Source organism: Rhinolophus hipposideros (genome assembly GCF_964194185.1).
Source record: "Rhinolophus hipposideros genome assembly, chromosome: 15".
Lineage (NCBI taxonomy): Eukaryota > Metazoa > Chordata > Mammalia > Chiroptera > Rhinolophidae > Rhinolophus > Rhinolophus hipposideros.
In genome coordinates, this window is record NC_138061.1 from 47,470,609 (window position 1) to 47,495,695 (window position 25,087).

At 38.1% G+C, this 25,087-nt stretch overlaps 1 protein-coding gene across 2 annotated transcripts in view; it reads left to right on the forward strand.

Annotated features, from left to right (window-relative positions):
• Nucleotides 1-16,950, forward strand: part of SUPV3L1 (Suv3 like RNA helicase) — a 29,042-nt gene extending 12,092 nt beyond the window's left edge. For both annotated transcript variants that reach the window (XM_081074957.1, XM_081074958.1), the window contains exons 5-15: nucleotides 196-364; nucleotides 2,483-2,594; nucleotides 5,113-5,190; nucleotides 6,274-6,365; nucleotides 7,366-7,546; nucleotides 8,079-8,172; nucleotides 8,869-9,088; nucleotides 10,599-10,679; nucleotides 11,033-11,209; nucleotides 12,985-13,133; nucleotides 14,004-16,950. In XM_081074957.1, coding sequence (XP_080931083.1) covers nucleotides 196-364; nucleotides 2,483-2,594; nucleotides 5,113-5,190; nucleotides 6,274-6,365; nucleotides 7,366-7,546; nucleotides 8,079-8,172; nucleotides 8,869-9,088; nucleotides 10,599-10,679; nucleotides 11,033-11,209; nucleotides 12,985-13,133; nucleotides 14,004-14,439 — 1,789 coding nt within the window. In that variant the 3' untranslated portion in view covers nucleotides 14,440-16,950. The remainder of the gene's footprint in view (nucleotides 1-195; nucleotides 365-2,482; nucleotides 2,595-5,112; nucleotides 5,191-6,273; nucleotides 6,366-7,365; nucleotides 7,547-8,078; nucleotides 8,173-8,868; nucleotides 9,089-10,598; nucleotides 10,680-11,032; nucleotides 11,210-12,984; nucleotides 13,134-14,003) is intronic.
• Nucleotides 16,951-25,087: the final 8,137 nt, after the last annotated feature.

Genomic DNA, 25,087 nt, shown 5'->3' on the forward strand with positions numbered 1-25,087 from the left:
CATTTGGAGTTTTCTATCCTCTAGTTAGTAAATGTTAGAAAGTAGCCATTATTTTAGTGTGGATACGAAACTCATCATTTCACTTAAGTTCTTCAAATATGTTATTTTGTGCATGTTTAGAGGATGTTTCATTGGAATTTTTTTTTTGGCCAAGATGGATTTTGAGATTAAGCTGTTTACCCACTCATCTTTTAGGTACCCAGAAGCCAGAGCCATACAGCGGAAGATAATCTTCCATTCAGGCCCCACAAACAGTGGAAAGACTTATCACGCAATCCAGAAATACTTGTCGGCAAAATCTGGAGTGTATTGTGGTCCTTTAAAATTACTGGCACATGAGATCTTCGAAAAGAGTAATGCTGCTGTCAGTGTATTACCAAATATTCACTCTTTTATTGTTAATTTTGTGTGTGTGTGTGGGGGGGGGGGTAAGAGTGAAAATGGGAGGCAGGGAAGGGCATATGTAGTAATTTACCGTTAACAGAAATTGCCGTATTTCATTGCACCTTTAAGAAGCCATCAAATGTAAGATGCGCTATTGTTTTATATACAACTGAGAAAGAAAAATATACTGCTAACTGAACTGAGACATGCCAACAATTGTTAACATGTGTCTTGATTTCTGAGACACTAAAATGTGAAAATATTAGAGTACTGAATATTTCACAGATAGAGATTGCAGAGAATAACACAAATAAGCTAAACCCACTAGCCAACTCCCATCAGATTCTAACATTTGCCATACTTGTTTTATTTAGTTTTTTAAGAAATAAAATTAATTGATCCATTTGAAACTCTCTGAACACCTCCTTTACCTCCTCAGTGTTACAACCACTACTCCGTTACGATGTTTAATTTACCTTTATGTAGATTAGACCTCTGATACTGTCACCTAGAACCAATGATAGAGACTGAAGCCGCCTTTTCAGACCTGAAAAGCACTGACTGCCCTGTGGTCTGAGGCGTCAGTTCACTGAATGGGCCAAAATTTGGTTCGTTGTTATCATGACTTTATCATGCGAGATTACCCAGTTTTGGTAGGTAATTTGCATTCTCTCTTTTTTGTTTTGAATAATTTGTGTAGTTTGCTTACATAATTGCCTTGTTCTCTATAAATACTTAAAGTATTGCCTCAGAACAAAGACTTTCTTTTACATAATCACAGGGTATTTATCTAAAGCAGGACATTTAATATTGATAGAATACTATTATTTAATCCACAGCCTATGTTCTAATTTTGCCAATTGTCCAATAACAACAGCAACATTCCTCTTCCCCTTTTCCCGGCTGCTAGCCCCACCCCCAGATTCTGTTCAGGGTCTCACACTGTATTTCATTGTCATGTCTCTAGTTTCCATTAATCTGGGACAGTTTCTTAGTCTGCCTTTGTCTTTCATAACCTTGACACTTTGGAGGACTACTACAGGTTATTTGTGTTGTAAACTGTCACTCAATTTGTGTATGTCTGATGTTTCCTCATGGTTAGTTTCAGGCCACTAGGGAAACCAGTTGTTCCAGTTTGCCTGGAGTTTTCCAGATTTAGCACCAAAAGTCATTTGTCTTGGGAAACCCCTCAGTGCTGGGTGAAACAGGGTGATTGGTCACTTTAATACATACCCTGGCATTGATGTTGGTCCTTCTCAAGGAATTATATTAGGAGGACTTTACATTTTAAAATTTTATTTATAATAATCTTGAATATAGAAACAATTCACGTTCATTTTATTTTAATAAACTGAAAGTACAGAAACGTACAAAGTTAAAAAGTGAAACTGCTACAATTTCTAATGCTTTTGTTATCTGAGATGTCAGCTGGCTTGAGATGTTTCCAAGTTTACCTAAATTATGTAAGAGAGTAGCTTTTATTTTATTTTTTATGAAAAGATTTTTTTAGGGGCCGGCCCGGTGGCTCAGGTGTTTAGAGCTCCACGCTCTTAACTCCGAAGGCTGCTGGTTTGATTCCCACATGGACTAGTGGGCTTTCAACCACAAGGTTGCCAGTTCAATTCCTTAAATCCCGCAAGGGATGGTGGGCTGTGCCCCCTGCAACTGGCAACGGCAACTGGACCTGGAGCTGAGCTGCGCCCTCCACAACTAAGACTGGAAGGACAAAACTTGAAGCTGAACAGCCCCTTCCACAACTAAGATCGAAAGGACAACAAATTGACTTGAAAAAAAAAAGTCCTGGAAGTACACACTGTTCCCCTTCCCCAATAAAATCTTAAAAAAAAAAAAAGAAAGACTGAAACAGAATAGGCATTGAGGCTGTTAGCTACAAATATGAAAAGTTTCCTAATGAAAGGAAAGAATAACATTGCAGAAAGTAAAAAAAAAAAAAAAAATTAAAGGATTGGAAATATTTTGTTTCAGCTATTAGACAAATAAATTTGATGGTAATGGAGAGAATACTCTAGTAAACATCCAAAACTTTTGCTGTTGTTTTCAAGGTGAAAATAATCCAAGTTTCTTTTTCTCATCCTAGGGTGTACCATGTGACTTGGTAACCGGTGAAGAACGTGTGACTGTAGGGCTAGATGGGAAACAAGCGGCCCATGTTGCTTGTACTGTTGAGATGTGCAGTGTCATAACTCCTTGTACGTATATACCATTTAAAAAGCTTTATGGTTTAGTATTTTTTTTAATTTTAAAATGCTGATGAGCATATGAAATGTTTTTTATTGTGAAAAAAATTTTAAATTGAGATGAATAAGGGAATGAATACCTAGTACCTCCTATCACTTATAAATGCCCCAAACTCTCCATCACGTTTGAATGTTCTTTCCCTTTTTCTCTTATAAGAACTAAAATGGTAACAAGTATGATATTACCTTTGTACGACTCCTCACTTCAGTTCCTTCCCCCTCTTTTGATCCAACTGCTATCAAGTATTTGGTGTATATTTTTCCTGTCTTTTTTATATCACTGGTATATATTACCTATCAATACTATAGATTGTGGGAGTTTTTTTTTAATTTAAAAAAATTTCTATGTATTCATTTTTAAATGTTTAACATAATTTAACTTACAGAAAAGTTACAAGAACAACACAAACTATTCCTATGTACGTGTCTCCTGGGTTCCCCAAATATTAATATTATGTTATTTTCTGTATCTCTATCTCTCTAACTATATATATATATCCATATATTTTCTTCTGAAGCTGTTTTTTAATTTTTAAAAATTTATTTTTTAGTTACCATTGACATATAATATATTTTAGTTTTAGGTATACACACAACATAGTGATTAGACATTTATGTAGCTCACAAAGTGATTGCCTCAATAAGTCTATTGCCCATCTGACACTGTACAGTCATTATAATGTTATTGATTATATCCCCTATACTGTACTTTATATCCCCTAGATTGTGTTTTAAAAGTTATATGATTATTCTATTTTATTGTTCCAACTTGCTGTTCTAGTCTTGTTTTATATGTGTGTGTGTATATATATATATATAAAGTTTATTCATTTAAACTGTTAAATAGTATTCCATCTTATGACTAAAATTATTCATTCCTCCATTAAAGGATATTTAGGTTGTATAAAGTCTTTATTAATAGTCATTTTGAAAATATTTTAAATGAAAATTAACTTTCTTATTGCATAAGCAATTATATCTTCATACAGAAAACATAAAAATAAACACAAAGGAAAAAGAAAAAATACATAATCTCCCAGTCCCACCCATTGAGAATCAAGAAATGTTAACCCTATGGTGTATATTTTTCAGATTTTTTTCTGCATTTGTGTTTGTATTGTGTATGCATATACTTATTTGCATATTGTGGGTGTGTATATTAAATAGGGATTATACATTGTGTACTATTATATGTTAGAGCACATTATATACTATTTAGGAGCTTTTTAAATTTTATCTTTCTGAGTAAATGCAGATTTTTAAAAATTAATTCATTATAAAATAATACATGTCAAAATTCAAATAGCACAGAAGTTCATAAATAAAAATTTCCCCTTCTCTCTCTTTTCTATTCATGTTTGCATATACTCAGATGTGATAAGTAATTTTAAATCAGATGGTTTTTCAGTATACTGGGGTGCGGGGTGCCAAAAAAATGTATCCAAGTGGACACTTTGGTCAACGTTGCTCAAGCAGTAGTTCACCATAATCAGAAGTGTCTGGACGCTGATGGTAACCACTTTGAGCACCTCTTGTAATTGCAGAAGTCAAACGTGACTTCTATTCATCTTTTGTTATTGGTATATATTATTACAATTTTAGTACAGTTTTCCTTTCTTAAAATGTGTATATATATTTTTTGGCACCCTCTGTAGAATTAGCTTTCTTTTGTTTTCTAAATGTCATTGCATGCATGTTAAATTTTTTAAATTTAATGTGCTCTTCTTAGCTCTTTGGTATTTTGGGAAGAAAATTAAAATCAATTTATATGACTTAAAATAAAGTAGAATAAAATAATATGGTTGGAAGCATTTTGGCATCAGAAAATAAAATGAAGCACTAATTTTTGCTATAGTGATGAGTTTAAAACTAAGAAGCTGGAACTTGGGTAATTACACTTTGCACTCTACTTTCTGCTCCTAACACCTGTCTGGGTTCCTGTGGTAGAGATGCTTCAATTACTACACGGCTGTATACTCCTGGTTCCTGGAAGCATAGATACTTTTCTTTCACTGCTGTATATGTGTGTTAGTTTTTATTAGGCAGATTCTTCAGGCTGCCTCTGAGATTGCAGAAAATAGGACAAATGAACCTGCTTAATTTGGGAGGCAGTACAGTAGAGTGGTTAAGGGTATAAACTTTGGAGCTAGATGGCCTGGGTTTGAATTTCATGTTTTTTGATTTTACACTTAACTGCACATACTGTGTAACCTTGGGCTGGTGACTTAACTTCTCTGGGCCTCAGTTTATTTTGTAAAATGGAGATGATGATGACTTTCCTCATACGTTTGTTGTGAGGATTAGATGAGTATCATTGTAAAGCATTTAGAACAAGACTGCCGGAAAAGAAGCACTAAATGATCAATGATGATGATTATGGTGGTGATGAAAGCTTGAATTTTGGTGTTGTAATTTGTTTATAATACTATTTCCGTAGATCATATTGCTCACAGTAACTTTTTATTTTAAGATGAAGTGGCTGTGATTGATGAAATTCAAATGATTAAAGATCCAGCCAGAGGATGGGCCTGGACCAGAGCACTTCTAGGTTGGTGGTCTTAATGCTATAACACCTGTGCTTTGTGGCATCTGCACCGAGATGCATTTATCTGCTTGACATTGCCAAGTAGAGCCAGTTAGAGCCTTTCTTTTTGACACATCAAACAAAAAAGTCAGCTAAGTGTGAGTTTTATTTTCCAAATATTATTTTTATAATGGGAAGACCATTTTTCCTGTTATAAAGTTAGCATAACCATTGAATTAAAGTTAAAATGTTCAAATCTCACTATATTTACACACCCACTATTAAGATTTTGGTGTGTTTCATGCCAGTCTTTTTTCTTACACATACGGTGTTTTGTAACTATATAATTTTGTATCTTGCTTTTTTGAGATCTATTTTAGACATTTTTTGTACCACATATTAATATTGCATATTCTCCATGGAAGAGCTGTACTATGATTTTTTCTACAGAGTTGAACATTTTCCCCTATTATGAATAATGCTGCAGTAAAAATCTTTGTGGCCATAGCTTTTTTAAATTTTATTTTATTATTTCTTTAGGATGGGCTCCTGGAAGTGGAGTTCTTGAGGTCCACAGACATGAATGAATGTTATTGGAGTGAATTTTTGATCAGCATGTTGTAGGTCAAGTGTTTTCAAATTTAAGAACAAATAGCTGAACTCTTTCTTCAAACAGGAGTATTCTTTGAAGCCTATAATATTAAATCGATGAAAGTGTATCTGCTAAGGGATAAAGAAGCTTTTCCTCCTACCCTCCAGCACCCAGCCTCTGAGGCACCTCAGTGATTCCACGGAGCCTAATTTGGAAAGCACCCGTATTGGACTAACGTTCAGTACTAACCATAGAATGCCAGGTTCTAGTCCTGGCTGGAATCATCCTCTAAACCTTGGCCAAAGCAATTTAAACGCCCTGAGATTTATAAAAATGGAGATAATCTTTGCCTACTAGAAAGTTGTTTGGAGGTTTGATTAAAAGGGATAACATTTATGAAAACATTTGGTAAAGTTGTAAAACAAAAGGTAACAAACTATTTTTGCTATGTAAAGTGTTACACATTTAATTTTATATCTTTAAAATTAAAAAAATTGTGATTTTGCATTTAACAGGACTCTGTGCTGAAGAAGTCCATTTATGTGGAGAAGCTGCTGCTATTGACCTGGTTACTGAGCTGATGTACACGACTGGGGAGGAAGTAGAGGTATACGCTTCGTTCTCAGGACAGCACAGCAAACAGCCCCGAGTAGCCAGGCAGTGGCTTCATAGGCACCAGACAGTGGCAATATCAGAACTTGACTACAAAGAAAGCTTCTTTTCCTCGTAGTTGACTAGATCATAGATACTTGGTTGAACCTCATGAGCTGAAGTTCTGACCGAGTGGCCATCACACCTTGCGTCTTCCAAAAGTGCCGCAAAGTCTTCATCTTCTCCTGACAAAAACCTTCTGGAGTTTGAGCAGATAGCTTTAGAATTAAATAAATCAGGAGTGTTGGAAGTTTGGGGCTCAGCAAAAGTTTGTGGTTTTTAAAGTCTCAGATGTTGCATAATTGAGGCCTTTGATATATATTTAATTATTAGAGATAGTTTGTATTCCTTTCTCAAATTCCTAGAATAGGAAGTAACTGGTTTTCTTTTAATCCTATTTTTCATTTTCTTTACTATAATAAGTGTTCTCTAATAAGATGAAGAAATACTGTTAAAGTGGTCCATTACTGTAATTTTGTGCTCAGATTTCTGAGAGAAGTAGTGAAATGTAGTAGAAGTTCTGGATTCTAGTCTTTCTTAGTTTTGCTATTACTAGCTTAGTGTTCGTAGGCAAATCACAGAAGGCTAGACCTGGAAAAATCCTCATCAGACCTGGTCTTTTATTGGACTCTATTTTACTCTTTTATACAATGGAAGTAAGTTAGTATAATAACCCTTCTGAACTTACTGAGTTGCCACGAAAATCAAATACATGTGAAAGTGCTTTGAAAAGTTATGAAACACTTTAACCTTTTATAAATTTAGAAATACCAATGCAAAATGAAAGTAACATTTGTGATATTAAAATAAATATTTTTCTGCATTTTCCCTTGAAAAACATTGGAACTTATCAGTTTTTAGCTACTTTTAAATGCTTTGCAAGTTTTTCACTTAATTATTAGTCACAAGAAGTTGAATTAAGTGTGTTATTTTACAATATCATGTCTTTATTAAAGGTTCGAACCTATAAGAGGCTTACCCCCATTTCTGTGCTGGATCATGCTCTAGAATCATTAGACAACCTTCGGCCTGGGGACTGCATTGTCTGTTTTAGCAAGAATGATATTTATTCTGTGAGTCGACAGATTGAAATTCGGGGATTGGAATCAGCTGTTATATATGGCAGTCTCCCACCTGGTAATTGTTGGCTTTCATCATGACAGAATCTGAAATCGAAATTCTGTTGAGATATATATATAGAAAACACAGTAAAAGATACTGAATTAAGTTGCTTGATATATTAGTAATTTGTTGTAAGTCATATAAAATAAATGTTTGTCTAGTTCATCTTGGTGAGGATAGAAGAATTTTAATTATGTCTAGCTCTTGTCATTAGACTATAAATGTTGAGCTGATGATTCTCTTACAGAAATGTCATTAAAATATGAACTTGGTAATATTCTTCAGATTGCAGTCCTGAAATCTGTTAATATGTGTCCTCAGAAATGATAAGGCTAGTGTGGGGGTTGTGTTGCTCTCTGGGGGGATATGTAAAGGAGTGGAAATAAAGGATAAGTGGCTCTTTGAGGATATAAAGAAATAAGTTTGAAATAATAAGGGTTTTATCCATAAAAATGGAGAGTAGGAGGTGAAGGTTTTCAAGATCTACTTAGTGTGATATAGTAAAAGATTGAGAACACTGATTTAACATAAACTGTTCTTATTTTAGGGACCAAACTTGCTCAAGCAAAAAAGTTTAACGATCCTGATGATCCCTGCAAAATCCTGGTTGCTACGGACGCAATTGGCATGGGACTTAACTTGTAAGTAATTTGTTAACAGTCATGGATATTCAGTGGGTTAGATGGCAATTTAAAAATTTATAGTTGGCGTTAGACCAAACCCTTTAATTTAGGAGAGCGGGTATCACAGTATAGAGCTGAGATTTATGTAGCTTCCATCTGTTACGGGAGTAAAAAGAAAATGTCATATAGCACTAGGACTGTGAGTGCTGCTCCCTGCTGCTGGTAACCTATGCATTATCTCACTTTATTTTCAGTTTCTCAGTCAACGAGTGTGTGAGTGCCTGTTATGTTTGTGGGGCTAGCCATTATCTCTAGGGAGACCAGTATTAAGCCTAAATGCTCCTCTCTGGGGAATGACTCAAAAAACGATTCAAAGCCATTAATAGCTTTTAAACGCAGCCTGAGAACACTTTATGTGGTTTCCTTGTGAAAAAGTTATTTTCTGTAGCCTTATTGAGGTATAACTAACATACGGTACAGTTTATCCATTGTAAATGTACAATTTGATGATTTTTAGTAAATTTACACAGTTGTTAAAAAATACTATTTAAAGGGAAGAAAAATAATTACCAACAAATTTCTTTTCCTTATTTTGAAAACAGTGGGCAAGATTGCAAATAGGCCTAACCTAGAATCAGAGTCATTTCTACAGTGACCCAATAATGGAGGGTTTTGCATATACTGTCTGTGAGATCATTTTTACTTCTATTTCAGGAGCATAAGACGAATTATTTTTTACTCCCTTATAAAGCCAAGTATCAATGAAAAGGGAGAGAAGGAAATAGAACCAATTACCACTTCTCAAGCCTTGCAGATTGCTGGCAGAGCTGGTAGATTCAGTTCAAAATATAAAGAAGGAGAGGTTACAACAATGCATCGAGAAGACCTCCGTTTATTAAAGGAAATTTTGAATAGGCCTGTGGATCCTATAAAGGTAAGGTATATATAACATGTTAATTACTTCTCTGTGGAGGACTGTCATTCCTTTCTTCACCTACCCTCCAAACTTGCCTCAGACACCTGGAAACAAATGAAAGAAAAATTTTATGCTATGAAAATCATGTCAAGGAAGCTCTACTTTATTGCTTTGGAGGGAGATAGAGACCCCCTGGTTGAGAAGGGTGTGCAAATGAAAGATCCAGATGGAACATGTTTAGTAAACCTGATTTTCCTTTAGTTCTTCCTATTATTTAGCTGCAGGTGGGGATGGGGGGGCACACAGCTATGTCACCAGACTGAAAAATCGCCTGAAGATTGAATGTAGAAGAAACCGTTGAGTGTGGGGCAAACAGCACTAAACAATACAACTTGAGTCAGTAAGGACAAGGTTAAGTTTTGGTTAGTGTCGTTAATGAGCAGAAATGTACGTATTTTAAACAAACTAACTTTACAATTTAAAGTTGCCTGGAAAATTTACCTAATGTGGCTCTTCTCATTTTTCAGTGGCCCTAGATCAGGGGTGTCCAAACTGCGGCCCGCAATCCATTTTTTATTGGCCCGCAGCAAATTCCAAAAATATATTTAGTTTACTTAAATAAACCGGGTGAGGCAATACGTACTTCACCTCAAGTGAGTGGCCCAGCTGTTTGTGTATTTTACCGCATATGGCTCTTGGTGAAAATGTTGAAGAAAGTTTGGACACCCCTGCCCTAGATAAAGGGGAATGTAAATGAGATAATGCAAGAAAAAGTTGTTTGAGGAAAGCTGTCGTTAAAATCATTTCTGTCGCTTTTGTTAGAGTGCGGTTAATAATGACACACCCCCATTTGCCTTCTGTGTACCTTATTTCTTGTGGTCATGTTCTTCTTCCCTCCCACCATGACTCATGTCGCTCTTTTTTCTTTTTCCTCTTTCTCATTCCTTCTCTGTTTTTTCTAGCTTATTCTTACCTGTAGGCATTTCTTTCTTTCCTTTTTTTTTTTTTTAAAGGGCACAGCTCACAGTGGCCCACGCGGGGAATCGAACCGGCAACCTTTGTGTTATTAGCACCACGCTCTAACCAACTGAGCTAACCAGGCACCCCATTTCTTAACACTGCAATATACAGTTAAAGAGATAACTGACTTCCAGTTTAGACATTTTCTCATGTACTTATGTATGTATGTATGTATGTCAGTTATATTGTCCTGGTTAAAGCAGTTAGGTTTTCCTTGTTTGTTTTTGTTCAGTGGAAAGAATTGAGATCCTGCAAAGCATGTTGGTACTCGATCAGATCATTATAGATTGTAGAAATATAACTGAAATGGAGGTGAAAGATTGATTACTCAGTAGGTATAATTGGTTACTTTTACTTAATCATCTCATTAGCTTTCCTAATTGGTAATAGGAAAATGATGATGCTCTTCTCCATTTTACTCAAATTCTTATATAGGACTTTATCTTGAAATAGCTTAGGAAAACTTATCCTTTTAAAAAAATGAACTTGTGTTTTTCTTTTACTAAAGGCAGCTGGTCTTCATCCAACTGCTGAACAGATTGAAATGTTTGCCTACCATCTCCCTGACACAACGCTTTCTAATCTCATTGTAAGTAGAAATTCCTTTTTAAATCTTTTTTTAAAAAATGTTGATATGTCAGACAATTACTGGTTAACCTTACGGGCGTGAATGGATAGTCTGTTTTTGTGAATTTGCTATTAATATTTATGAAATTCATATTGAAAGTGAAAACTTTCCTCTCAAAATCTCCTGGAACTTTTGTCTATTTCAGGTTGGGAAGGCTGTGGGGGAATCTCTTAGCTTGAGGAGGCAATGAATAAAGCAGGCCTTTCTAGAAGTCTGATGTGGATTAAAGACATTGTCTTTTGTAGACTTGAGTACTTTATCCATGCCCAATTAGGCAGTCCAGTCATTTAATATATCTTTCCCCCTCCCTCTAGGATATTTTTGTAGACTTTTCACAAGTTGATGGCCAGTATTTTGTCTGCAATTTGGATGATTTTAAATTTTCTGCAGAGTTGATCCAGCATATTCCATTAAGTCTACGGGTGAGGTATGTTTTCTGCACAGCCCCTATCAACAAGAAGCAGCCTTTTGTCTGTTCGTCATTGTTACAGGTAAGCCTTTATTTTTATGGTATTTTGAGTTGTTGCAGGTTGATGTATTTCCCCAAAACAATACTTTGTTACTCAAAACACTTGTAGAATACCTTTTAATATGAGATAACTATGTAAGAAAGAACTTAAATGTGAATGACTCTTCTTCTTATTTTTTTTTGAGAAAAGAGAAACCTTTACTTTGTATTTGGGCTTATATGGTAGCTTTTGTGAAGAAGCTACAACAAAAATTAAATACAATTATTTTCAAGGGATGGGGATCTCTTTGCATGATGATACACTATTTCCTTATTGGTATTGGGTAATAGTTTTTGGAAGGGAGCAGGGATTGGGGGCTTAGTGGTGGCAATACTATTCCGTTTTTTTAAAACTATAAGGTACTGAGCCAGGGATTGCTGTCTTGCATGAGTTTGGTGTCAAGGGTTCAGTCTCTTTTCTTTTAACTTAAATGGGGGTATAAATCTCTGACCTCTGAGAAGCAGAGGGTTCACCCAAACAAGGGGGCCAGGGAAGGACAGTAGAAGCTGAACTTCCAGCTTCCCACCGTGTCCTTTCTCCTCCTGGGCCCTTACTCACCCTGTTGGGGTGCCCTCCCCACCCCACTAAACCCATGTGCTGAGGTTGCTAAGGTCTATAGTAATAATGAAATCTTTTACCCGTGAAATTCTGAGGAAGGAAAAAAATGTGTGCTAGTTTGCTGAGAGAAAAAGACCACATTCATGTAACTTTTATTATAGTATATTGTTACAATTGTTTTATTACTAGTTACTGTTGTTAATCTCTTACTGTCCCTCATTTATATATTAAACATTGTTGTAGGAATGTATGTATAGGAAAAAACAGAATATCTAGGGGTCAGTACTCGCTGTAGTTTCAGGCATCCACTGGGGATGTTGGAACATACCCCCAAGGATAAGGGAGGATTACTATATTTTACCACAATTAGTCTAAAACTGCTCTGCCTCTCTGAAGTATTGACCTTGCTTAGGTTAAACATTTAGAGATAATTATCCTTCATTAGGAAATAAACCATTTGAAATCAGCTTATTCTTGATGCTAATGATTTTAGCCTCTTGCTTAGAAGGTCTTACATGGATGTATTCCTGTGTCATAGTATGTTGTGATGTGTAATGTGCCTGATGTTGTCTGGGGGGCAGCATGGTTTTCAGAGCACGTTCTCCAGCAGTGTGTTGCGGCTCAGGCAGGTGGGATGGTGGTCAGACGGTACTGACAAAGAAGCTTAAGCACACAGTGGTGACTTAGCCGGAATCACACAACTAGGAAAGAGGCAGAGTCTTTTTACTGGTTTGATGGACTCATGACCAGCATTGCACCAAGCCACCTCAAAGAGTTTCTTTATAATAAGGGAAGACATGAATAAGATAGAGAAAATTAAGCTCATATTAGAGGTTATAGGACCATTACTAAGAAATGAGAGTCTTAGGTACTTTCTGCCCAGAACTTAGAAAAGTTAACAGACTTTATTTAGGCCCTGGAAAGTTAGTTCTTATTACAACTGCTGATGCACTTAGTATTGTCCTAGTTTTGTAAAAAGAAGGAAATTATCTCCCCACCTTTTTTAAAAAGTAGTTTTATAAAACATTAAATGTTCTTAAAAATAATGGAAAAGTATAAAGAAGGAAAGAAACCAGCCTGCCTATTGAAACACAACCACAGTTAACATTTTGTTCTTTCTTTTTGTTTGTTTGTTTTCTAATCACAGACTTAAGTGAATTCTGATTCTCATACCAAGCTCTTTCTGCTGTTTCTCTTAGTTTGCCAGGCAGTATAGCAGGAACGAGCCCCTGACCTTCACATGGTTACGCCGATATATGAAATGGCCATTACTTCCACCTAAGAATATTAAAGACCTCATGGATCTTGAAGCTGTCCATGATGTCTTGGATCTTTACCTGTGGCTAAGGTATCAAATTTTTCCTTTTTCTGTGCTGTCAGTTTTATAAGTAATAGGGCAAGTTAAAGGTTTTATAGATGGTCTTTTGCTCTTTCAAATTAGGCACATATTCACATATTTGCAGGGTACTCTATGTTTATTGTCAATAAAGCAGTTGATCCTGGTTTATTCCCTTTCCAAAAATGACTTAAGAAATTCCTCTTATGATTCTAGTTAAGATAGGTAGATGAGAAGGTCCACTAGGTTCTTGCTACTGAAAGGGTGGTTCCTGAACCAAAAGCATTGGTGTCACCTGGGAGCTTGTAAGAAATAGAAAATATCAAGCCCACCCCAGTCTTAATCAAATTCTGCATTTTAACAGGATCCCCAGGTGATTGATTTGTACACTAACTAACATTTGAGAGGTACAGTAAGTCCTCAATTAACGTTGTAATTGATTCTGAGACTTTAAGCAAAAGGGTATATAACCTTTAAGCAAAAGGGTATATAAACCAATTTTACCGTGGGCTGATTGATGCAAACAAGAATTAAGTTCCTCTAGTAGTGATCAGTGTTATAATGAAATAATGTTGAACAAAATGATGTTATTTGAGGACCTGCTGTACTGCTCTAGATTAGTGGTTCTCAAAAGAGGGGCGCGTCCCACCAGGGGAGCATACTGGAACCACTTAAGATAGGAGTGATGCCCTGTCTTCATAGTGACATATTCCTCAGGTGTATTGGGGCAGAAATAAAGGTTGAGCAAAGGCACTGGACAGGTTTTGCAAAAACTTAACATTTTGGAATTAATCAGTGTCATGATATGTTTCTGTCATTGAGATTAGTTTAGCGACTATAGAAAAAGAACTGTTGCTATATAACACAATGTCTTTTTCCCAGCTATCGGTTTATAGATATGTTTCCAGATGCCAGCCTTGTTCGAGACCTCCAGAAAGAACTAGATGGTATTATCCAAGATGGTGTACACAACATCACCAAACTGATTAAAATTTCAGAGACACAGAAGCTGTTGAATTTGGAGAGCTTGTCAGCAGAGAGCCAGTCTCGTTTGTCGGGAACCTTAAAGAGCCAAACTAGAAGAACACGTTTTACCAGAACTTTGGGTAGTAAAGCTGCGGTACCGCCCAACCCCAGTGCAGCAGAGAAATCCCTTGCTTCCAGATTGGTGCAGCAAGGACTCCTTACTGCAGACATGCTGAAACAGCTGGAAAAAGAGTGGTTGACACGACAAACTGAACATGGCAAAGAAAGAACAGAATCTGAGACTTACTCAAAAGGGACAAGAAGAAAGAAGAAGGAACCTGATTCGGATTAGTTTTATTTTTATTTTTGCAAATAAAATCTGTTTTAAAATTCATTTTTTTCCTCTTCTGCGTTTACTGTGTACTGTAGTATTGTGACTGTCTCTTACTGTTTGTTTTTGTTTTGTCCAGAAAAAAGAACTTTTAAAGACGAGTAAACTGCTGTTTGTTTCTACATTTTAAATATACGGAATGTCTTAGAGATTTTATTTAAAGCTTTATATAATGGCCATTTGTATTATAGAACTAAGACAATGCACTATAAGGAACTCTGCATGGGAATAAAATCAGTTTGGTGAATTGTGTGACCAGTTTCCAACACCACTGCTGAGGATATCATGGATGGAATCTGACAAATACTGCATGTACCAGAGGCTCTTCTCGGTGCTGGAAATATGCAGTAAGGAAGACGTGGAGGTTTTGATATGGGAGACAGACAGGAATAAGTTCAATATTGTCAGTTCTCTGAGGGCTGAGATTGTCTAGTTGACTGCAATCTCTTCAGTGCCTAGACTATAGTAGAAGCACAATCAGTCTTTGTTAAATGAATGGATGTAATTTCAGAGATAACTGCTAGGATAAAGTAGAATAAAGGAAGAGAGTGACAAGTGGTAGCAGTGGGCTGTTTTAGATAAAGAGGTCTTCCCATGTCCAAAGGCCAGTCTGATGCACAATGGCCTCTACTTGTCCACAAAAGTTTTCAGCACACTTTAGAGACAGCTAAAAGGAGCATAAAGACACAGGCTTTGGAGTTGGACAGACCTGGGTTCAGTTTCTCATCACTACCAGCTCAGTGACCTTGTCCTCTCTGGGGCTTGGTCTCTATCTGAAGACGGTGGACAATAATGCCTACAGTTATTTGGGAGGTTAAATGTGATGAGGTGGCATTTGGCACAGTACCTGGTGTATAAGGAAGTGTTTCATCAGTGAACCTGAAAGTTGGGGTTTGTTCTGGGCTGTGAATTGGGCTCTTAGCTGATTTCAAGAATTGAACTAATTTCTTGAGCAACTGCTAACCAGTCTGACTTCAGACTAGGGATTAAATTGGTTTGGGAAATTGGGTCAAGGGACAGCCAAGTTTGCCAAGCTAGTCATCTCTCTACCTTTTTCTTTGGTAACCTTTTTCTTTGGTAGTTCTGAATTCGTATGATTTTTCATTTAATTGAGATGTCAAGCTTTATTCTTGTAACCTTTGCCTCTGTGGAAATAAAGGCTGAACAGGTGGCACTGACTATATTTCTCCCTTGCTTGTGGGTAAACAGTAGTGAAATGCCTAGAAGGGCATATTTCTTTAGATAGTCTGCATTGGACAACAGTTCATAGAGTTTGTCTTCACCCGTGACTTACATCATAGCAGATATAGTCCATTCTTGCCCAGATGGTCTCAAGAAATAGCCATGAACTGAACTAGATAATGTATTTGGTCTCATTGTATTTAAGTGATGAGGTATATCACGTAGAGGGTTAATTCTCCCACTTTTTCCGTTTTGGGGGCCAAAGCTGGTAATTCAGAGTAGACAGGTAAGATACTTGCAAACTTCGGCAAGTTAAATGTTAGTAAAGCCTCAGATAAGAGTGGGGGTGGGGAATGCTGTAAGGAAAGGGCTGCTTGAGCACTGAGCTAGGGTGTTTATAAATAGTGATAGTTTACCTTTCCCCTTTGGGGGGACGGAAAGCTCTGTGGTTAGGCGCAAGAAGAGACTAAAGAAATGCAATCAAGTGAAAAAAAAGGGGAAACATAATTGGAGTGGCCCTGAATAATTCTCTGCAAAGTGCTTAAAACTGTCACTATGAAAACAACCTGACTCCTTCTCTACGACAAGCTTGACATGCCATTTATCTTTCATTGCTGGCTTCGGGGCCAGCTAAGTCCCAAGCGTATATTTCACCAAAGTCATGTCCTCAACCTTTCCAAAATACAACTTTTTTCTTCTTGCAGTTTTCTAACAGTTTTTGAAGTACTTGCTTGAAAGCCTTATTTGGATTATTGCGCATTCAGCTGAACATCAACATGGAGCGTCAACGGAGACTTAGATGTTGATCTCAGTTCCCGTCAGTACAGAGCTGGGTAATTCAATAAAATGTGGTCAGTACAATAACTGGTTAGGAATAATAACCAATGACTTGTACCAATGCTTTGTACATTATATTTGTGGACAAGAGTAAATCTACAAAATGAAATGGGGTCTTTTGAAAAATGACTTACTGTGACTCACAAGCATACAAAACGACGACAAATCAGTGAAGTCTTACAGCTCAGAACTGGGAGTCTAATTATGGTGCAGTCATTCTATGTGTGTCCACCTCAAAGCAAACCATTAGGACATAATGAAAAGTTGTGGTTTGCTAAAGAGACAAGCAAATGAATAAATGAGTCTAGTTATTTCCCTCTGTTTTACAGCTATAAAATACATAAACTTGAACAGAGCCGTGTTTATAAACCTGTTTCTGAGTTGTTATCTAAAAACCTGTCACTGAACATAGACATTTCCACACAGAACTGATAAACAGTTGTCTTTATGGGCAAAAAGATGCTAGAGAAGAAAAAAAAGGTTTGTGAAGTAGGTGGGATCAGCCTTTGATGACTGAATTACAGAAGCTATTTTGGGCAAATTTTGGTAGAGGACGGAATTTTGAACTTCTCCTTTAAGGCTGTACTCTTAGAATCTACCCAGAGTCTATCATGTGCTCCCTATCCACTCCTTGCCCCTGAAATGCTCCTGATGCTCACAGAGCCTTGGCAAAGTCCCGGTGACTGAATCGCCATTGCACAAACCTATAAATTGCGGTGAAATTGATAATCCCCTCCTGGAAAATGGTTTTCTCAAGGGCTTGTAATCAGCTCAAGATCATTTTTTTTTTTTTTTAGACTTTATTGGGGAACAGTGTGTACTTCCAGGACTTTTATTTTTTTTCCAAGTCAAGTTGTTGTCCTTTCAGTCTTAGTTGTGGAGGGTGCCGTTCAGCTTCAAGTTGTTGTCCTTTCAGTCTTAGTTGTGGAGGGTGCCGTTCAGCTTCAAGTTGTTGTCCTTTCAGTCTTAGTTGAGGAGGGCGCAGCTCAGCTCCAGGTCCAGTTGCCATTGCTAGTTGCAGGGGGCGCAGCCCACCATCCCTTGCGGGAGTGGAACCCCCAACCTTGTGGTTGAGAGGACACGCTCCAACCAACTGAGCCATCCGGGAGCTCAGCGGCAGCTCAGCTCAAGGTGCCGTGTTCAATCTTAGTTGCAGGGGGCGCTGCCCATCATCCCTTACAGGACTTGAGGAATTGAACCAGCAACCTTGTGTTTGAGAGCCTGTGCTCCAACAAACAGCCATCCTGGAGGCAGCTCAGCTCAAGGTGCCGTGTTCAATCTTAGTTGCAGGGGGCAGAACCCACCATCCCTTGCGGGACTTGAGTTGAACCAGCAACCTTCTGATTGAGAGCCCACTGGCCTATGTGGGAATGAAACCGGCAGCCTTCAGAGTTAGGAACATGGAGCTCTAACTGCCTGAGCCACTGGGGCCCACCCCTCAAGATCATTTTTTAAAAATTTCCTTCAGTAATTCGTAATGTTCAAAAATTGCCTTATTCTTTTAACAGCTACATTTTCATTTTCTTAATATGTTTACCACTCATTGTGATCCTTTTAAAATTGATAAATGAATGGATATTGATCACATTCTATCCATAAAATTCCCTGTACGTGTAAGTATTTAAAGGAATGAGTAATATTAGGTTGGTGCAAAAGTAATTGCGGTTTTTGCAACTATTTTGAACCTTTTAAATCGCAATTGGAAAAAAACCCTGCTATGACTTAGTCTCCGAAATTCTGCACAGTAATTTAATTTCAATTTCATTACTACCTGGTTCATATTCCATGACTTTTTACTTACAGTACAAATTCATATGAATGATTTTCAGCTGAATTATCAATTCTTGCCTCCTGTTAATTTTTAATAATATTAGGACTCATGCATTTTCACATATTCTTTTAACTCTAAATCTTGCCTAGATCTTAAAACTTTTGAGTTTATCTTCTGTGTTTTCCTAGGCTAATACTCTTTTTCCCTTACCAACAAAATACATCATATATTGTTATGGCAAAGTTAATGTATTTGTATGTGTATTACCTTATTTCAATGATCGACAACTCTAGTATTGTATTTCTTAGAGGCTGTTATCTTATTAGCTGAATTTAAAATGCTCAAAACTATTAAGAACTCTAAAATGGGTTTGTTTGGGGTTGTTTTTTTTGTTTGTTTGTTTGGTTTAGTATTTCCTTACGTTCTGCTACTACAAGATTCTTCGAGTCCATCTTGGATATATATCCTGCCCCAGTCTAGAATAGCCATTTTTTCCAAGGGGCCCTAGTTTCTTTCTTTCTTTCTCTCTCTCTCTCTCTCTCTCCTTTTTTCAGAGTGATATTAGAAACCGAAGTCTGGGCACTATGTGTGCTTATTGCTACTGGGTGTCATTGCCTCTAGGGTTTCTCAGCTGGCAGAGCAAGGAAATATATGTGCGTATATTAACCTATGTATACAGGGTCTGACAATTAAGTTTGTGAACTTGTTGCAACGATGTTGTTAACCTTTTTTGGTATCAGAGGGTTTATTCATTATGAATTTGTTCCAGGTGGACAAACAGTTAACCAAGTTGACTACTTGGAAGTGCTGAAAAGGCTGCAGGAAAAAGTTAGACGACCTGAACTTTTCACCAACAATTCATGGCTCTTGCATCACGACAATGCACCAGCTCACACGGCACTGTCTGTGAGGGAGTTTTTAGCCAGTAAACAAATAACTGTATTGGAACACCCTCCCTACTCACCTGATCTGGCCCCCAATGACTTCTGTTTTTACTTGAAGATAAAGGAAATATTGAAAGGAAGACATTTTGATGACATTCAGGACATCAAGGGTAATACGACGACAGCTCTGATTCCAGAAAAACAGTTCCAACATTGCTTTGAAGGATGGACTAGGTGCTGGCTTCGGTGCGTAGTTCCCAAGGGGAGCACTTCAAAGGTGACCGTAGTGATATTCAGCAATGAGGTATGTAGCACTTTTTCTAGGATGAGTTCGCAAACTTATTTGTCCTACCTCGTATGCACAATATCTACAAATATTTACATATATGTATGTACACATCTCTATATTAAGCTAAACATGTTCTCAACTCTAATCCAGTGACACAAATCATCCAAGCCTCCCCTTGCTTTTATGTCACCCTCCACTCCAACAGTGAGAAACCTACCTCCCACTACCCACCCTTCACTTACTTAATTGTTCAATTCCATGTACATGGATAGTGGTTGCAGATTTGTTCAGCCATGCTCCCGGGGGAAACAGCTTTATTAACCAGGCCACACTGCTACATACAGTTCCTTTTACCTTTAGTCTTGCTGACTCCACTCATTTCCAAGATTATTAGGTCAGCATCTTCCCATCCTCTTCAGAGAGGCTGTTTCATACACTTATAATACAGTTAGATTCTTTTGTCAGTTTGTATTACATCCCTGGTCTCCTAAATATATATATATTTAATACACATACATTAAAGTTCATTCTTTGTGCTGTAAAGTTCTATGGGATTTGACAAATGTATTGTGTCATGTATTTACTGATAGAGCATCGTACAGGATAGTTTCACTTCCCTAAAAACTCCCCTGTGCTTCGCTTATTCAACCCTCTCCCTCTCCAAACATCTGGTAACACCGATATGCTTACTATCTCTATTATTTTGCCTTTTCCATATCCATAGGTTTTTAAATTTTTCTCTGAGGCCATTTAGTTTTACCAGAGAAAAAACAGGTCCCCCAACTCCTCCCAGTGAGGGAGGAAAGGTTGTATACAGCTAGATGTCTGCTGGTGGAAACCAGACAGAAAAAAGTAGTTTGGGGTCTCATTGTTCAGCTTGAAGTTTTCACTTTGGCTCTATTTTCAGTCTTGTGTCTCTCAGTCTCATTTTACATGGTGCCTGATGGTCCCAAGTCCAGAAGCTTTTGGGTTCAATCTCTCCAGAGAATAAATGCCAAGTCTCCTATAGGGGCAGGGGTTGGTAGTCACTCATTGCTCTAGGTGGAGGGGCACACGTGTGGCCTAACTGCGGCCTACCTAGCTTTTTAAAAAATGATTTTATTGGGGAAGGGGAACAGGACTTTATTGGGGAACTGTGTATTTCCAGGACTTTTTATTGGAGAACAGTAATGTGTTTTTCCCAGGACTCATCAGCTCCACCCGAATCAAGTTGTCCTTTAATTCTTAGTTGTGGAGGGCGCAGCTCAGCTCCAGGTCCAGTCTCCGTTGTTAGTTGCAGGGGGTGCAGCCTACCATCCCTTGCGGGAGTCGAAATGGTAACCTTGTGGTTGAGAGCACCCGCTCCAACCAACTGAGCTCAGCGGGAGCTCATTGACTTCATTCTAGTTGAGGAGGGCGCAACACTCTGGCCCATGTGTGAATCGAACCAGCACCCCTGTTGCCCAGAGCTTGCGTTCTAATCAACTGAGCCACCCGTCCGCCCCTAACTGCCTTTTTATATAGACTTTTAGCCAATCTCCTGTTTTCGGGTGTTTCCTACTGCTTTGCAGAAGTATCTGGGCCTCTAATTCCTGAACATTTCTAGAGTTACAAATATCATCACTCATTCTCAACAGAATCATTGCAAGCTGTTAGGTTTCAGTGTTTCCTCTGCTAAGCCATTACTTTTCTGTTAGCTTTCTGTCTTCCAAAATTATGTTAAAATCCCTTATCAATCACTATTTCATTTTTCTTTGTCTTGGTGTGTTTATGCTGCATTTAACCAGAAGTCTCATTTGCTTTTAGAAGTTTTCTATTTTGTGCAATTGTGATTGTAATTACTCCGAAAAATGTTAAAAGCCACATTTCCTTGTATGACTTGTCTTTCCTTGATATGTATTTTGCAAACACAGCTCTTAATGTACAGTTGGGATAAAAAATAAGTGTGTACAATTGATTTCCTCATGAGCATTCCCTGTCTTCTCTTGGGTTAGGAATAAACCTATAAAAGATTATCAGTAGCTTTCTTTTGAAATTAGTGGAGGTTAACATTTCTGCTTCATTTGTGGTTGCTCCCATGGAAACACCATAGTAACTGTAACTACGGGCAGGATTTGGAAGTTTCTACATTGACTCTTTTAATGGAAGTTTGCTCTCTAACACTGTCTTCTTCTTTTGCAGCAAGTGGAATACCAGCAGGTCGGACTGATTTATATTATGGACAACTTAACTTTGGACTTACCATTAAAAAGAATATGGGACAGAATTGAGCTCTATTTTTTTTAGTAACAGGAATAGAATATTTATAAAATTTCCAACTCTTCCTATCATTCCAGTAAATGGAACTGATACCTTCTAATGGTTTATGGTTACATTTTACTGAATATACTGAAAGGACTGCATGTGTTTTCTTATCCTAATAGGATGAGATGAAATAGCAGTTTTAAGAAAGGGTCCCTAGCCAGGTAAGGCTTAGATTAAAGGGATACTTTTAGCTTGCCCACTGCGGGCCACATGCCTTCTCGTATGTGAGCTCATTTACTTTCATTCTCATAATGACTACTGAGGTAGCTACAAACCCTTTACAGATATGAACGTGGGGCCTTCCTTAGTGAGGGCAGACTGGGAACCCAGGGCCTGTGCACTTGCCACTCTGCTGCCAGCTTTGGGCGGGTTGTCCCAGCTTAGGTCCCATGTTTCCCCTGGAAACACGCTTCCAGGTTCGTGAGAGCCAGTGTCACACAGTGATAAAGCATGGACTCTGCAGCTACACCACCCACATTTAAATGTCTATTCCGCCAGGTACCAGTTCGCTCTGTGCCTCAGTTTCTCCACTTGTAAAGTGGAGAGAATGATAGTTGCTGTGGGAATTCGTATTGTAAATCACCTAGTGTTTACTAAATAAATTGGTAAATTCTATTGGACTTGTAGTCCTCTTACCTAGTCAGTATTACCGTGCTCAGTATTAAAGGAAAACAGATACTTCCTTTAAAGGGTGCGCTCTATGGAAACGTGTATAGAGGTGAGAGCATTTCCTTTCTTACATGGAAGATTTGGGCCAGGTGGGTAGTACACTTGAACTGAAATGTCACTAGGCAGTGCCAACCTTCAAATGGATATTCTTAAGGAAAATCCAAGCGCTTATAATACTTACTCTAAGATATCCTTGAATACATACATAGAGCTTTGATAAGGGTAAAAATTCCAAGGGTTTTACTAGAATAGTCAGATGAGGAATGATAAAATAATTATTTCTGTCTTTATTCAATAAAGTGAGGGGGCTGAGCTAGATGACTCCAAATGCATATGAGCTTCACAATCATTAAGCTTCCTGGTCTAGTCAGCTCACACCTGTAATGTAGATACTGATAAAAGTGAACTGGCATCCTAAGATAATTAACCATAGAACTGGGAGGACTATGGGTGGAGCTGGGCCCCCCCTTGTTAACTCTCTAGCCCTGACTTCCTGTTAAACTTTGTGGTAACTTCTCCGGAGGGACACTAATAAATAGAGAGGCCACCTTGGAATGGGGACTGTTTTGCACACGTGTGGCGGGTTGGAGCTGGGCCGGGCAGTGTGTTCGCATACTCCGTGGCTTTGTTTCTTTTTCTTTTCCCGGATAAACCTCTCTTTTGGTGGCTACCTGGAGAATTATTTGTCCAGTCGACAATGCTGATCTGCTTAGAAAAAAGTGGAATGATGTAACTGATGAAAGTTGCCGAGCGTCATTTGCCTGATTAAAATTCCAAATGCTGCCTATCTGGCACATACGAGCAACCAGGAGATTGCAGAGAGCCTTTGATTGCAGGACACCAAAGGCCTTGTGTCCTTCTGTCCACTGGCCATTATTGTAACCTCCTATCCCTATGTTGAATAAATCAATGACAGTTGGAGCCAAACTGCACCACAGACGTTACTTCTTAAATGGAGGAATTAAGACACGTACCATTATCGTTTGTGCGCAGGCAACCAGCCCCAGGATGTTTTCCTCAGCCTGTGCAGACTCAAGCAGAGCACGCTTGTTTCAGAAAACCAGCAATTCCACATGCTTGGGGGAACTGAATAGTTCCAACAACCGAAGGTTAACTTTTGTTTGCTTGTCTAATAGACAAAGTAAAGGAGCTAAAAGAGAGTTCATAGTCTGAGGGGTAAACAGACTGAAAAGGATTGAGTTTCTCAATCTGGGAGACAGTATCTGATTTTTATTAGACATCAATCGATAAACGTACCTGGAGTAATTTTGATCAAGCGTAGGCTTAAACTAGACTTCCGGGGGCTGAACCACATGATGATGGGATAAAAAGAGCACTGATTGGAGAATCAGTCTTTTGGGGAGACCACTGTTGAAGGTTCTCTCACCAGGCAATTGTTTGGTAATTGTTTTGATTAATGAGATCATGCAGTAGGAAAGGAAACAAAGCTGAGGCTGCTAAGCTGGCAGGAAAACATGTTTTTTTCCCTCCTATTGAAGAGGAGGTGAGTTATAGGAGCGAGAAACATTGGGGTGCCCAGCAACCTTCATTAACATTTTAGGAAGCATTTCATTAGTATTTGGGAAGTTATGGCCAAGAATTCCTTAAACTGTACATAGTTTTCCGCGTAGTTGGAATTCTTGATAATAACTCAGCAGAATGCTGCTGCTACTAATAGTTATCAATTGAGCATTTATTGCAAGGAGAAAGAATAGAAGCAATATTATGTATTAGTTAAGAGCTAGACCCTGGAATTGAACTCCTGGATTTGAGTTTCACTGTACCATTTACAAGCATTGTGATTTCAGATAAGTCACTTAACCTTTCTGGGCCTCAGTTTTCTCATCTAAAAAATGGGAATAGTAAGTGCTCTATCCATGTTAGCTGCTGTTGTTAGCACCATTGTTATTGTTACTGATTTTGTTAGCTGACCAATGACTGTGGAAAGAATGCAAGGTCTATTGTACCCACACATTGGCTCCTTTCTGGGTCCTTCTCACATCAAGTGTGATGAGGGAGATAATCAAGTGAGTAAACCAAACACCTTCGCAGCATGAGGCATTTCCTACCTGTAACTTCCAATTTTTCTCTCCAGCAGCAGCTTCCTTCCCAATGAGTCCTGCTGATTTCAGTTCAATCTTTCTCTTGCCTATATTTTTCTGGATCACTACCTGTGAAATCAAGGTTTTCTGGTTTAACATTGTGAATAGATAAACCTTAATCGATTTAACTAAGAGATCTAACCTGTCACAAACAGAGCCATTTGTCCCAGCATTCTTGAAATCTCCCCGACCAGGGCAATGTTTAGTCTTAATTAAAACAGTGCTACAGAGGAGCAGGGAGTCATGGAGTTATACTGCTGGGCTGAGGAGAAAAGGGCTAAAGAGAAAAGCCTAGACATTTGCAAAGCAGCTCAGCTGGTTGAAAGTTGGTATTGTTTAACACCCAACTTCTCAGAAGATTTTCCTCGGCTGAGTGGGCTTGGTGGAGCCCTGGCTTGAGAGTGTTGCTTAGCAACAAGATTTTGTATCACTGGAGTCTCAGAGTCAAGCACAACCCATCCCCTGCCTCCCCTCCACCAACTCTCAGCTACCATCCCGAGACTCTACTAGACAATCAAGTGTGCAGGAGGGAGGGACCAGAGAGAGGGGGCGAAGTTTAATCATTGCCTGAGCAGCCTGGAAGTATTTAATC